The sequence below is a fragment of the Schistocerca gregaria genome, chromosome 11, assembly GCF_023897955.1.
Source record: "Schistocerca gregaria isolate iqSchGreg1 chromosome 11, iqSchGreg1.2, whole genome shotgun sequence".
Taxonomy (NCBI): domain Eukaryota; kingdom Metazoa; phylum Arthropoda; class Insecta; order Orthoptera; family Acrididae; genus Schistocerca; species Schistocerca gregaria.
This window is the reverse complement of record NC_064930.1, coordinates 106,130,420-106,145,546: the sequence shown is the minus strand read 5'-3', so window position 1 is coordinate 106,145,546 and position 15,127 is coordinate 106,130,420. Positions and strand designations below refer to the sequence as shown.

At 35.6% G+C, this 15,127-nt stretch overlaps 1 protein-coding gene across 1 annotated transcript in view; it reads right to left on the bottom strand.

Annotated features, from left to right (window-relative positions):
* Window positions 1-327: 327 nt before the first annotated feature.
* Window positions 328-15,127, bottom strand: part of LOC126295049 (uncharacterized) — a 134,932-nt gene continuing 120,132 nt past the window's right edge. The window contains exons 7-8 of the mRNA XM_049987298.1: window positions 10,760-10,797; window positions 328-403 (exon numbers count right to left, since the gene is read on the bottom strand). Of these exons, the coding sequence (XP_049843255.1) occupies window positions 328-403; window positions 10,760-10,797 (114 nt within the window). The remainder of the gene's footprint in view (window positions 404-10,759; window positions 10,798-15,127) is intronic.

The following is a 15,127-nucleotide window of genomic DNA, read 5'->3' as shown; positions in this document are numbered from 1 at the left end:
AGTTACCAATAACTTTAGTGTTAGTCAAGTGCAATTTTTACATCTAAAATTGTGATGAACTAATTGCATTGTTACAAATTCCAATAGGAACTATACTAAAACTATTTTCATGGGTCTTATTTCAGGCAAACTAAAGAAATTATTAAAAAAACTTATCTAACAGTAGCCTCCATACCAGGAACCTACTACAAAGGAGATGAAAAAACATACATTTGGTGAATCTAATAAATATCAAAATTCTGGCATCTACAAAATACAGTGCAACATCTCCAATAAATAATATTAGACAAACAGGCCGTACCATTTAAATACACTTTGAAGAGCATATTACTGGTATTGCATATGCCAACTCCTTGTTTGGATGGCTTCTTGATGGACATAATCGCTCTGAAGGTTGGATTTGCTGCAACATGTAAATTTTACAGAATGCATCTAAAGAGCTACTTCTTAATCTATTAGAAGAAATTCATGTTATGAAAACAAATCCTTGTCTGTTATAAATAAGCAGTTGGACTTCAAAGACAAACATTTCTTTGAACTTTTTGATGATCTGCTGTAGAATGCTTAATCTGACATCCTGATTTTATAACTGTACAAACGTGTTTTACACCCTTCTCCACTTCTTTTTATTGTGAAATATATTACTGTTCTTTTTCATTATTTTACTTATGTATACTGGCTCATGACAGTTCTTCTTTAAATTCATTTTTTCCTTTACATCTTCATACACCGTTATGGCAATGACAAATAATTGGTGTTTTAGGCTACCCATAGCACATTTTTAACTTGTATTTATTCTCCAAGGAATCATTTTAATTTATTTCTTTTCAACATTACTGAATGTCACTAGTTTATTTTGCATGGATTTTTCCTATACTACTGATAGCTTCTCATATCATATTTGTTACTATTTGCTGTAATATTATGATGTGGGCATTATTTACTTATATCTAGGACTGCATTTATTGAGCATGTTCTACTTAAGTTATCAGTATTTGTGGTTGCTTCAATAGAAACTGCCCAAGATCAGTGTCTTCCATCTCCCTGGTAAACAACTGCCCAGTACAGTAGGTTCAAATGGTTCAAATGGCTCTGAGCACTATGGGACTTAACATCTATGATCATCAGTCCCCTAGAACTTAGAACTACTTAAACCTAACTAACCTAAGGACATCACACACATCCATGCCCGAGGCAGGATTCGAACCTGCGACCGTCTATGGTAGGTCATCTGCTGGACATCACATATTGATAATCATAGCCACCTCTTTGGAAATCATCCTGATGCTATATATTTGGTACAGCCTTCATCATCTTCAAAGAAACCAACAATATTGAAATTATTTTCCAGGTTGCCCATGGTAGACACGCTACACACAAACAATGTAGTGTTTATTTTTTTAAATGAACACACCACCATTTGACTGTATTGTCGTTTATTTAATTATAACTCAGATTTAAACCTTTTATGCCATTTTCATGTGATTAGGTTTATGTCATTAATATATATTGCAGGATATCAAGCTCAAAATTGGCCACAAATTAAGAAAAATATTTTCTTCCCACAAAATGCCAGATGTAAATTAATCATCATCTTGTAAAAACATCAGAAAATAATAGTAGGAGCATGCCACACTTAATAAAAAGAAAGTCAACCTGTTTTTATTAAATATTATTGATTGGGTCATAACTAAATAAAATAACAATAGTCAAAAGGTGGTGCATTCATTCAAAAATTATTATATGACTGCTGTCCAGCACAATCAAAAACTGTCTGATGTTTATTTGTTTGCTTCTAAAGCTTTTAGTATATTTATTTGACAGTAGTTGTGTTAATGAACTGTTTCATTTTTCATGGAAGTGTGTTGTTCCATCTATGCAACTAAATGAAAGGCAGTATGTTTATTGATATATGTGATTTGCTTCTTTTATACATATAATAAATGTATTACACAGTAGTCACAGTATGTTACTGTGTTACATTTTGTCATGTTTTTCTCTTGTTTTTCCAATTTGAATCAACTTCTGTAACGTAAATTTTATGAGGTGAACTAATAGTTCAGAGCTAGTTATGATTTCCAGTTATGTTAATCCTTATGTGTGGTCCTGGAGATGTGTTATTTAGTCCCCATGCTTCAGCTTGCCGATTTCCGGAGTTATTTTCACACACTTTTGTTATAACACAACAGTTACATCACTTGTAGTGTTTATTTTTTTAAAATCTATATATGTGTTTTTACAGAGTACAGTGTTGCCAACTGTGGCTCTGCGTTTACCTTTAGTCTTTCATATCTGTTGTTTGTATGGTTTGACGTTTTTCCATTTCTTATGTGAGTGTGTGCGCTTGTGTGTGCATTTTGTATGTGTACAGAAGTCGTTGTCGTGTGTGTGTGTGTGTGTGTGTGTGTGTGTGAGAGAGAGAGAGAGAGAGAGAGAGAGAGAGAGAGAGAGAGAGAGAGAGAGAGAGAGAGAGAGAGAGATTATTTATTTATTTTTATTGTTTCAGATTTCTGTTTGTATGTCAAAGTTTTCTTGTAATGTTGTGATTATTTACTCTAATATATCTCATGTCTAGTTCCATATTGAATGGTTTATGTCTGTGTTTAATTGGGCATTCAGCAGAGGTAGAAAGACTGTTTTCATACTCCCAGTTTCTTGTATGTTCTTTATACCCATTTTTAAAATTTATCCCTGCCATCCCCAGATATACTGAGTCACATTCTTGGCACTCTTAACTGGTGCATACCTACTCATTGATATCAAATGCGTGCTTATTGTTGTCTCTCATTATTGTTGTATCCAAGAAATGTATTTGCTTTTGTGTTTCTTTTTCCATGGTGAACTGAATATTTTTATGTATACTGTTTATGCTTGCATAAATTTTATTAATTTTCTTTGTTCATCTGCTATTCAAATTATTTCATCCACATATCTGTACCAGTAAACAATTGTGTATCGTTTCTTTGTGATGAGTGTATGGAAGATTGAGTTTTCTATGTGGTTGATGAATGTGTTTGCCAATTTTCCTGATGTTGGGGATCCCAATGGAAACCTATCTTTATGTAAGTAAAATTTCTTTTGTAATTGAAAGTAATTTTGGGATGTGATTGCTTTGAGGGGTTTAGCTATTTCATTAATATTGTCTGCAGGTAGTCTGTTGTATGTCAGTAACTTTTCTTCAATTAGTTTTATTGTGTATGCAGTGGGTACTGAGGTGTACATGTTCTCTGCACTGAAAGGGCTGAGTGAAGCTGTTTGTGGAATGCATTAGGTCTTTTATATATGTTACGAGTTCATCTGTGTTTTTTACTGTTCTCCTGTTCTTCATTCCATAATGTTGTTGTATGATTTTGTTCATGTATTTTGCTACATGGAATGATGGTGTGTTCATGAAATTAATAACAGACCTCAGTGGAATAAGGGGTTTGTGACTCTTGGGTTGGCTTCTGACTGTTAGTGCTTTTGCGTTCTTCTGACTAATGTGTTGTTTTTGTTTATCTGTGAGTATGTGTTTTGTTTTTCATGTATGACTGAAAACATGCTGCAGATTTCAGATTTTGTGATATTGTTAGAAGAGATGAAATCTTCAGTTTTTTCTATATACTGTTCTGGACTTGTCAGTACTGTGCTGTCCACTTTACAAGCCCTTGTGACTATGATGTTATTATATTGCAGTTTTTGTTTTAATTTCTTGGTGGTGGTGTTTTCTGTCTCAAGTATCCTGTTTTCCTCTTTCTTTGACATGGTTATTATGTTTTTCATTTCTTTCTTCACTAGTTCTAATTATTTTTTTCTTTCTCTTCCTCTGTCCTCTCTTTCTGTTTCTACGGTCAGATTTTTTATGTTGTGGTTATCTATTTTTGTAGTGATGTTGAGTTTTAGCCCTTGCTCTAATAGGTGTGACACTTTCTCTGTTATTTCTGTATCTATGTAGTTCATTAGTTTTGGGTGAAATGTGTTATGGTGGGTGTGTTGTACTTTCTCATGCTTTTCATTCTGGTTATTTTTGTTACAGAGTGTTATGATAGTTCATTTGTGTTTGTTCTGTGTACATTGCAGCATTCTTGATGTCATGTGTTCAGTGTTTTATATTATATAGGTCATCACTGCTGAGCTGTTAATAAATGCACATGACTCAAGATGTACGTTGAACAACTTTCTATCAAGCAAGAATTTCTTGGTATAAAGCAATTTGATTTCATTTTTTAACCAAGGTTTTTTTCCCAAATGATTTTGTTCTTTGAGGTACCAAAGAGGTGTTTCTGACCTTCACATTAACATAACTTGGAATTAAAATCTAATGGGTTCAATGATCTGGAGTCTGAGATGGCTATTCTTGAAACTGTTGGATAACTCGACAGGAAATGTCTGACATGGGTCTGTCATTAGCATTCCTTCAGTTTTCTGTTATTTCTTAGTTGCTTCAAAATACATGGAGGAATGTTCCATCTATGCAACTAAAAGAAAGGCAGTTTGTTTACTGCCATAAGCATTTTGTGTCTTTCATTTATACATCATGGCCTCTAAAACAATAATGAACAGAAATTTGAAACATAACCAGAATAAATAATTAATGAATCATTTTCTCAACCATTCTCTCTCTATCTCTCTCTCTGCTTCTGTCACACACACAAAAAAGATTAAAGATAAACAAACAGTGACAGTTGGGAACACTACGCATTTTGAACACACACATGTTAATCACAAAATGAAAAAGGCAAGTGATGTAAGTAATGTGTTGAAACAAATGTGGTTAAAAACAACAACAAAAATCGACCAGCTGGGGCATGGGGACTAAATACACATCTCCAGGACCAGACATAAGGACTAACTGCACTGGAAATTGTAAGAACAGAATGATTATTTTGTCTCATGAAATTTGTACTACAAAAGTGGATTGTAATCTAAAAAAAGATAAAAACATGAAAAAGTGTAACATAGTAGCTCATTATAACCATTGCATAATACATTTATTATATGTATAAAAAGAAACATGTATTATAGGCCACTGAAGATGCTACATCTATGGCAATAAACGAACTGTATTTCATTTAGTTACAGAGATGGAACATACTTCTATTAATTTTGAAGCAACTAAGGAATGACAAAAAACAGAAAAAAATTATGTTAATTTTTATTGTAAAATCATGTTATATGATTCTGACATTTTATTTACTAATAAGTACATTTTTTGGTAGATAATTCTCTTGATTGATACCTGATTGGCTAATGCAGACCTCTTGCTCTCAGCTATAAGGAGAGCCTCCAATATTTAGGATATAGCTATACTGCTCTCTCCTGCAGTTGACTGTTGCCATTCAGCAGATCCTGCTCCATACACACACAGTCCACCAAAATGGGTATATCTACATTTTGAAATTTTATGCTTGAAATTAAGTTCTTTTTATGGATACTTCTGATTTATATCTTTGTACTGTATTACAGCTGCAGTTTTGATGACGATCATGTGATGATCAAAGCCACTTGCCTTTCAATGAATGTGCCTTGCAGTTTAGATTGTCATTATTATTTACATATATTACATTTGGATCACCGATATCTTCAGTAATGTTTTCAAATATAATTGAATCACTGATTTTGTAGTTGTAGGCTACCATGTTCCAGTTTTATGCTTTTGTTAGGGGATGAAAAGACTAGGAAAATGGTTAACACAAAGTTTGATTTTCTATCCACACTGTCTGCCTTATGGTCTACTCATAGCATTCTTCATGTAATATCACTCTAATTACTGGCATTCAATCATTGGTTATGATTGTGTGATGACTATCCTTTCATTTGATCTGATCCCAACTGATATGTACTCATTTGACTGTAATGGCCAGATAAACTACTGATGATTTGTTTTGCCAATAAGTGACCTAAGTTTGTGGACTCAAAAACAAACTGTTAACAGCTCTAGCATGGTGCCCAAGATTACCTGTAGGGAATTTTACTGCAGAAGATTTCCAAAGTTGATCATCAATGATTTTCTAGTGTCCTCAGTTAGTACTATCTGAGAGATAATTGACATTAAAGTCTCTACAAACAATTCACCAGTTGACATGTGGAATAATCGGGTCTACTGCCAGACATTTGTGTCGCTCTGGCACAATATTTCGGCCATGTAACTCGTTGCCTTCTTCAGGTGCTGCCTGAGACTGCTGTATTGGAGGATCTTGTCCAGTATTTATGCCCAGAGGGCCCTGGGTGCTCTGTTTACCATTCGCGCCCACCTGGTGCTGCTTGTAAGGTGTTGTCTCTTCCCCGGTGCTCCCTCCGATGCCCTGCCCGACTGGGTCACCAACTGTGGCAGTTCTCTGAGGCGCGTCCTGTGTTGGGCATTCCGTTCGCAGTCCACACCTGCCTGGTGCTGCTCCTGAGCTTACGGCCATTTCCGGTGCTCCCACAGACGTCCACACCCGATTCGGTCATCATTTGTGGTCGTGGCAGCTCTCTGAGGCCCATACCACGTCGGGAGTTGCATTTGCGATCCGCGCCCACCTGTCGCTGCTCCTGCGGTGTTACTACTTCTTAAGCAGTTTCTTAGTTCCTTTTGTTGGACTTGGAAAGCTCCAGAGATGGACTCCACGCTGAGCTGAGCTGGTAACCGCTGTCTCAATTTATTAAGTTATCTGTGACCTTGATCTTGATGGCCTCCTTTATGACACTGTCCCAAAATCTTGGCGTCTGTGTCACAATTTTGGTGTTGTTCTAGTCCATTGAGTGAGTGTTCTTTGTACCTGACATCCACCATCCTGGTTGTTTGGCCAATGTATGACTTTACATGAAAGGAACCAAGAAACTCCTCAAGAAGTAGTAACACCGCAGGAGCAGTGCCAGGCGGGCGCAGACTGCGAACGCATCTCCTGACATGGGACAGGCCTCTGACAGTTGCCACAACTACAGATGGTGGACGAGGCAGGCGCAGATGTCCGTCGGAGCACCAGGAAAATGCCAACATCTCAGGAGCAGTGCCAAGCGGGTGCAGACAATGAATGGAATGCCAAATGCGGGTCCGGACACAGACAGCTGCCATGACCACAGATGGTGGACGAGCCAGGCACAGACATCCGTGGGAGCATCAGGGAAGGACCAAAACCTCAGGAACAGCACCAGGAGGGTGCGAACTGTAAACGGAGTGCCCGACACAGGACGGGCCTCAGAGAGCTGCAGCACCCTCTGGGAATAAATACTGGACAAGATCCTCCAATACGGCAGTCTCAGGTACCACCTGAAGAAGGCAACGGGTTATGTGGTCGAAATATTGTGCCAGAGCGACACAATCATCCAGCAGTAGACCCAATTATTCCACATGTCAAGATCTCACCAGGAAAGCCTGAAGAGTTAATTCATGAGTTAATTCTTTATAACCTTACTAAAGTTGTCTCCAGCTGATTTATGTAAGTCAACATACTTCTTGAAGATATCCTGTAAACTGCCACCATTAATGACTGAGTCTCCTTTCATTATTGTGGCACAATATCCGAAGAGCTGATCAACACTACGCTCATTATTCCAATGGAGCAGGGACTTGGCTCCTATGTTTGAATATATAGCCACTCACCATTTCATCTTACGGGTTCTACAGCAGTACTACAATAGCTTGTAATCATCAAATTCAATCTACTGAATTTCAGTGACTTCCATATGATAATCAGTTAGCACTACTCAACTGCTGACAATTCAGCTGTGGTTTCATTTTCCAGTATGGATATTAGAAGTTCACTCCCTTTATTATGGAACAGAGCCACAAATTAGCTGTTGTTTATAATGCATTACAGACTATACTGCCTTGTAATATTGTTGCATATCGATAATAATGAAAAATTTTGAAAGTACAATATATATTTCAAATACAGTACACATTCTTTTAAGGTGAACTCACTTAAGCCAAATTCTCACGTAACACCTGCAGAATTTCTGTTCTGGCAGTGATATACATGATCTTATAGAAAGTTTCATTGGTTAACACAAATTTCAGTTAGCATGAATTATGAACTTGTTTTTAGTTGCATCATAAAATTTTTTCATTGAACCTGAACTGACAAAGGTTTCTCTCTTTTTTTCTATTGTTTCTCTGCCATAGTTGTGTTAGTAACACTGCTCAACAATCACCATCAACAATGACAACAATTATAACACAAACAGTGTGGAAAAACTAAATCTCATTAATAAGTGCAATTCTGAGTTGATATGTGCTTTTATAGTCTTTAAAGAGAGCTAGTATTAGTAATATTAAGTTACAAGCAGTAAGAGGGTAGTCATGGCCACAAGAAAGCAGAAAGCATAGATCTCCTTACAAAACTTAAAATTCTGTGGGAAGTGGCTCATGGTGTATTGAAGTACAGCACAATCAGCAAAACATTTAGACTTAGCAAATATACATTATCTATTCTACTTAAAGGTCAGGAAAAAGTTCTTAATGCTGTTATACTGGGTTACAGGTGCAAATGTAAGTGACTTCACAGTGTTATGTATGAAGATGCTGAAATTTTACTTTTAGAATGATTCAACTATATGTGCACTTCCAATCTACATTTAAGTGGAATTATAATTCAGTCAAAAGAAATGAGGCTGCAAATAATTTAGATGTTGAAGATTTCAATTGTTTTGCCAGTTGACTATACTGGTTGCAAAAGGTAAACCCAATTTCATCATTAGGATTTATGGTGAAGTTAACAAAGTTGATGAAGGGGGCAAACAACTAGTTTCATGAATTTGACCAAGTGAGTGAAAAGTATGCTTCATTGTATATCTGTGACATAGGGAAAAACTTGGCTTTTTTGGTTATTTTTTCCCAAGTCATCCCCTGGAAACAAAACATGACTTGTAAAATAGTGGAGCATGCAGTTAACAATATTTAACTATTGTACTTGTATGTAATCCATGGGACAGAGACAAATAATGTACTTTTGTGGTCTGTAACTCTGAGAAACCTCTTTGTTTGAAGAGCATAAACATCGATGCTTTACCTTGCATCTACTCTCACTATAAGAAGACTTGGACTGACATATCATTGAGTGACTTCCTTGTTTTCACTTTAACAAACGTAAAGGTTCACATTTTACCTCCAAGTACACCAAGTCACCTTCAACCTTCGAATGAAGCAGTTATTGTTCTCATTGTGGGAGAATGCAATTTGTGTTGCTGTAAAATGGAAGTGCCACTCAAGATTTCACTCTATGCTATAAAAGCTAGCTCAACATCCTGGGAATCAGAGTCAGCATAACACAATGCCTGGAAACATAAAGATCCTAAAACTGTTGACGAGTTAGATGGTGAAAATTTTATCATTTCAGCACACAATGGAATATTCTGTAGAACACTGCAAATCCTGGCATCAATTTTGAGGACTTTGTTAATGCAGACGGTGATGTGTGTGCCGGTAGAACCTGAAGAATAAACAGTTTTGACTGACATGCACAAGAATGTGAGGAGGACAATATCATTTTGTCTACCCACTAAGAAATGTTACACACTTTGGGTGTTTTATAACGTTTTGTTTCAACATCTGAAATATTTACAGCTGGTCAGTGTGACGTATAAATTTTTGGTGCCCACAGTATCAAGACTTTCAGTGTCACACAAATTTTTATTTTTAAAGGGGATCACTTAAGACTATTTCCATGGGTTCGCCCCTCTCATTTCTCCCTCATACCACAAAATTGTCATCTGATCTAGTACAAACTCAAAAAATAAATTCCTTTTAAAGCACAGTTTCGTATATAATTTATATTCAAAACCTTACACCTGTGTCATAGAAGAAATTCTACATTGAGAATACTTTACACAAGTTTAAGGGAAGAAATGCTTCCGATAATTGTTACAGTATTTAAAGAACATCAAAATATGAACAGGCTGAAATGAACAAACAGTACATGAGACTATGTTAATTAATTCAACTGTAAAAAGCTAAGGAGCATATTATTAGCAAAATGAGAAATATGCAAAAGTGAAATGGCAAAATGAGCACTTCTCAATTGGGAGTAAATCAAAACAATCAGAATGACTGAAAGAGAGCACAATAACATGAGCCATAAATGAATAAAAGCTAAGCAACTAAGCAAATAAGAGAATAGGCAAAAATGAGATGCTAACAAAATGAGATGCTAACAAAATGACATGCTAACAAAATGAGAACTGGCCGAACTCCATCAGCACTTATATACAGTTGGGCTCGTGGTGGCACCTTGTGGCCCATACGCAACATGCACGCCTGTGACCACAATGCACTCTTAGTGCTCACGGCAGCGTCTAGCGGCCCGTACGCAAGTTGTGCGATTGCTGTCGCAGGTTGACCCTTAATCTATGATGTTACATTGGGAACTTAGCTGGAATTTTCATTCCTGTATATGACAGTTTAATATACAGGATATTTGTCACTAGAAAATTATCTGGGAGTACTTTTTTCAAGTAAAATACATAAACCTTTTCATGTGTTATATGTGTTACTATTGCAAACTAATGTTATAAAGAGGCTCGATGTACCTGGTAACACCATAAACCTTCACTGTAATATTCTGAGATAACAGAGGTACTGCAGTGTTTACTATGACAATGTGCATAGTTTTGCTGAAGCACTTATGTATGTATTTTATGTGAATGGTTAATGCATAGAAAAATCTATACTCCAAAAAAATTTTTATACTTGATCTCCCAGTTTTTAGTTCCTTGGGATTACTGTTTACTTTACTTTCACACAGAGTAAACAGAATTTTAAATTGCTCAAAAAATTCTGTGGAGAATAATAGAAATTTACCTTGTAGTAGTAGATACATTCCTTGCTGAGACTGCCACCTGAAATTTTTTTTTAAAATAAGCTTTGATTTGAAAATGATAAAACAGTAAATAAATAAAATCTATAAACATTCATTAACATTTGATTATTTGAAATAGTGCTTGGAAACACCGTTAATGCAGACATGCTGTAGTAAACATAGCAGCTATTGAATAAAATTTTAATGAAGTAAAAATTAACACTTTATTTCAACAATTTATGTTTAGGAAAGTAAATAATTATCGAAACCAGTAGTTAAATCATAATCAAACTTCATATTTATACTTGAAAAACAAAAGTGGCCTAAAACATCCAACTCTCATTGGTCATGTGCATTGAGTTAGGTGAAGAGAAAAATGTAAAATCAGTAAACTGGTAAAAAGAAGAAGTGAAAAAGTTTTCTAGCTTAACTGTTATTAAATGTATTATCACACAACAGCAATTTTGAATAATATGCTGCTCTAATCTGACAGCTCACTTAAAGGAACATCATAGTTAAACATCTGGTCAGTTGCACGCACAGAGGAAATTTAAAGGTACAATATGAAGTGAATCTGATAGGCAACAGACACGCATGTCTTATACATATGAAATAAATATCACTGTTAACATGGGGACAGTGTCCTCTTAAAACAAACAGTTGTGAATTCATATGACTTACAGTGTGCTGCGTCTTGAGAATGACAGAAGAGTAGAAATTACAATAGTAAATAAATACGTTTAATAACAGTTCAAAGCAAAAACATTTTCATTTTTCATAGCTGTGGGCATACAAAAAAGGAGGAAAAATAGTAAGGAAAAGACACTCACACAGGAGAATACTGTTACAGCTATGTGGAAAATATTATACAAAATTAAAGGAAAAAAAATACCCTAAACTAAAATGGAGGCAACATAGTAACATGAATGGAGAATTTCACAAACATTATGTTACAATAACAGGGAGAAATCTCAAAAGATTGAAAATTAGAATCAGAAATGGATCACCTTGCAATAATAAAAGTAAGATTTCTGTCCAAAAATAATAAAAAATGTATTTCTAAAAATTAAATGATTTGACACATTATAATTTAAAGAAAGAAATGCACAATTCATCAAGAGCCTGACAAAAATGAATTCAGGAAAACGGAAAGACATGCAAGAGGAATTAATCAGTGCAGCAGAAGATTTCAAAGTGAACATATTAAGAAAACACCAATGGTGGACAATGAAACATGACATTACTTGAAGAAAGACTACAGACCTGCAAAAATGTTACACTAAAAAAAAAGGAAAAACAATTTGAAGAATATAGCCACATCATATATGAAATAAAACAAAATCACCAGAAATGCTAAGAGAAAGTTGGAGAAAGAACAATTACATTTGACTGATCAGTATGTCAAGGAAAAAAAAAGAGTACACTCTTGTATTAGTTATGTAGCAAGAAAGTAACCAAATTTTAGAGTATCATTATTTTAGGAATGAAGGTGGTGACCCGGCATCAACAACAGAGGCAACTGCAAAATTTTAGCCAAATTTTCTTGATAAATTACTTAATTTTGGGGAATTACAAGACATACTGGAATTTAGCATAGCTAAGGTAGTCCAAGAAACAACCCAACATAAAATGATTAAAAAAATAAACAGTTCTGAATCCCACAGATTTTAAAGCACCTGCAGAAAATAATACAATAGCATAAATTCTAAAATACAGGAGGATATCAAGCAGTGCTTAGAAGAAGTAAGTCATATGATTAAAGTATCAATAAACAGAAGCTAATATGCAAGCAAGGACTGAAGACCTAAAGAACACTGGTGTAATCCATAAATTTTAAAATGGCTCAAGACTCTACAGAGAGATCAATCTAATTCATAGTTCTTCCAAAATCTTAAATAGATAAGAAAATAAAGGAGCCCTTAAAAGAACACTAATAAATACAATATGCAAAGTAAAATTCACAGCTAAAATGTCAGATTCCTTTGAGATTAGGGTAGACATTAGACAAAATGATGGACTATATCCACTGTTGTTTAAATGTGTACTTTGAAAAGTGATCAGAGAATAAAAGATGTAATTGTCACACTCTAATAGCAAAAGAAAAAACTAAATAGTTGGAAGATTGATAATCTCAAAACTGGCTGCTGATCATCTGCAGATCATTTAGAAATTTCAGAGGCACAGAGGAGGCACCAAAACAGATATAATTACAGAAACAGTAAGAAAATAACAACTACAAACCACCTTTGAAAATCAGACAACATGACTGCAACATCCAAATCAAGCAGAAAATTTGGGAAAATCAGAAAAATACAAATTTAATGATCTAGGAGAAGTTATTCAGCCAAATGGAGGAAAAAAAGAAAAAGCAGTTGTGAGTATGAGCAAACATCAGCTGTATGGAATGATGACAATGAAAATTTCTGCCAGACTGAGACTTGAACACAGATTTCCCACTTATCATGAGTGCTAACCTTACAGTTAGGCTAGTCGAGCATGTTCCACAGCCAGACCCAAATTTCCATGTGCCATGAAACATGTCTACAACCTGAATTTATATGTTTATTATGTATAATCCCATACAGGGGAGACATTTTAATTGAAAGTCTCTTGCCTGGTGTTGGCAAATAAATATAATATTACACTGCCTGTGTTGTTCTGAATTATTATGCAATGTATCTCTCTACAAGCATGTATGTATGTCTGAAGGAACATTGCACTATAATTCTCAACAACACAGGTACTGCAATACTGCAAGGTTATAAGAGATGGACTTTGCATTTCACTTAACGAACTATGTTTTTAATAAACAAACTTCTCTGAAACTGCAAAAATTCATTACAACAAGGCAGTCATTTAGCCACATTGAAGGTATGCAACAGAAAACCTAAATTTAGGGTCAATAAAAGAAAATGAATAAATTAGGGAAAAGAAAGAAAATATTATGAAACAGAACAACAGCATAAAAATTAAAATTAAGAAGTAACACAGAAGTATACAATCATGTACAAAGACACACAATTATGGAAAGAGGACTAATTTCTTACAGGCACAATGAATGAATGGATTCTAGTTTACTGGCAAAAAAACTATACAGCATTTTAAAAATTAAAAGAAAAAGCCAGCTGGCTTAGGAAAGTGCATGAAGGCTCAGAAGAGACTGGCATAAACAATCAAAAAATTAACAGCAGAACTGAAAATAGAAACAAAATTTTGAGGTGAGTACATCTCGAAGATCAAACAGTATCAAAAAACAAGCAAGAAATTGGACAGCAAAACTGCAAACACAGAAAAGTTAATAGATGAAAGAGTAACATAAAACTAACAAAGGCTTATCTGAAAAAAAAACAGTGGTTCCATATTTGTAATATCTCTGCAACATAGCACAATGATACTACATGCACTTCAAGCAAATTACAGCAAGCTACTCACAGTCTCTCTCGTTTATGCAAATATAAAGGACAGTGAGGTGAAGTGTATTAATAAATTATCAGAACTGTATTTAGGCTCACAGTAAGGTGAAAGATATAGTTACCAAACAACACAATATCAGACTACAATTACTGTCTGATTACGGTCATCACTTTACTCAATCTGATGGCCACCCTGGAGAGCACCAACAACAGTTAAGTACACTGTTTTATGCAGTCTGAAGTGAGCAAATAAAATTTCATTCAAAGAACAGATCAGTCAAGTCTTTGTCAGTAGGGCTGAAAATTAATTTGGACAAATGAAAATTCATCATGCATTCAGACTTAAAGACACTAATAGTAAGACAGCCATGTGCATATGACATCAAATGCAAGGGACTGCTCCACATCTACAGCTATACACGTGTGGTAGCTGTGCCACAGAAATGCATGAACAGACCAGAGCTGCTCATAGGTGGCATAAGCTAGCTACATCAGGTATCCCTTGGCACACATACTTACTAATAGGCAAAAATTTCCCCCTGCGGTGACACACATTTCCTGCGACCACCCCAATGGACACTGACCTGCACCAACTAGTCCACAATCTGGCCATCTACATGACAGCACACAACACAAAGGTCAACCTGTTGATGCACTCACGGCTAGCGAGCAGCAAACACTGCAGCAGCAGCTGATCCAGCGACAGGTGTCCAGTTCGTGCAATTGTCACTGCAGCATCATCACTCTGGCAGTACCCTGACAAATGTCAAAGCAGCAACTTAGCAGAATCTGGTGATATCATGGCAAGTGACAAATTGTCAGCCTCCCTGTTCATACCCAAGTGCCAGTTGCAACTAGCCTAGGCATATCCAGCTGCAGTGGAAAATCAAGGGGTTCCTTCATAATGGAACAGGCTGGCAGTGTGAAGTACCTAGTTGATATGGGTTCCAATCTATC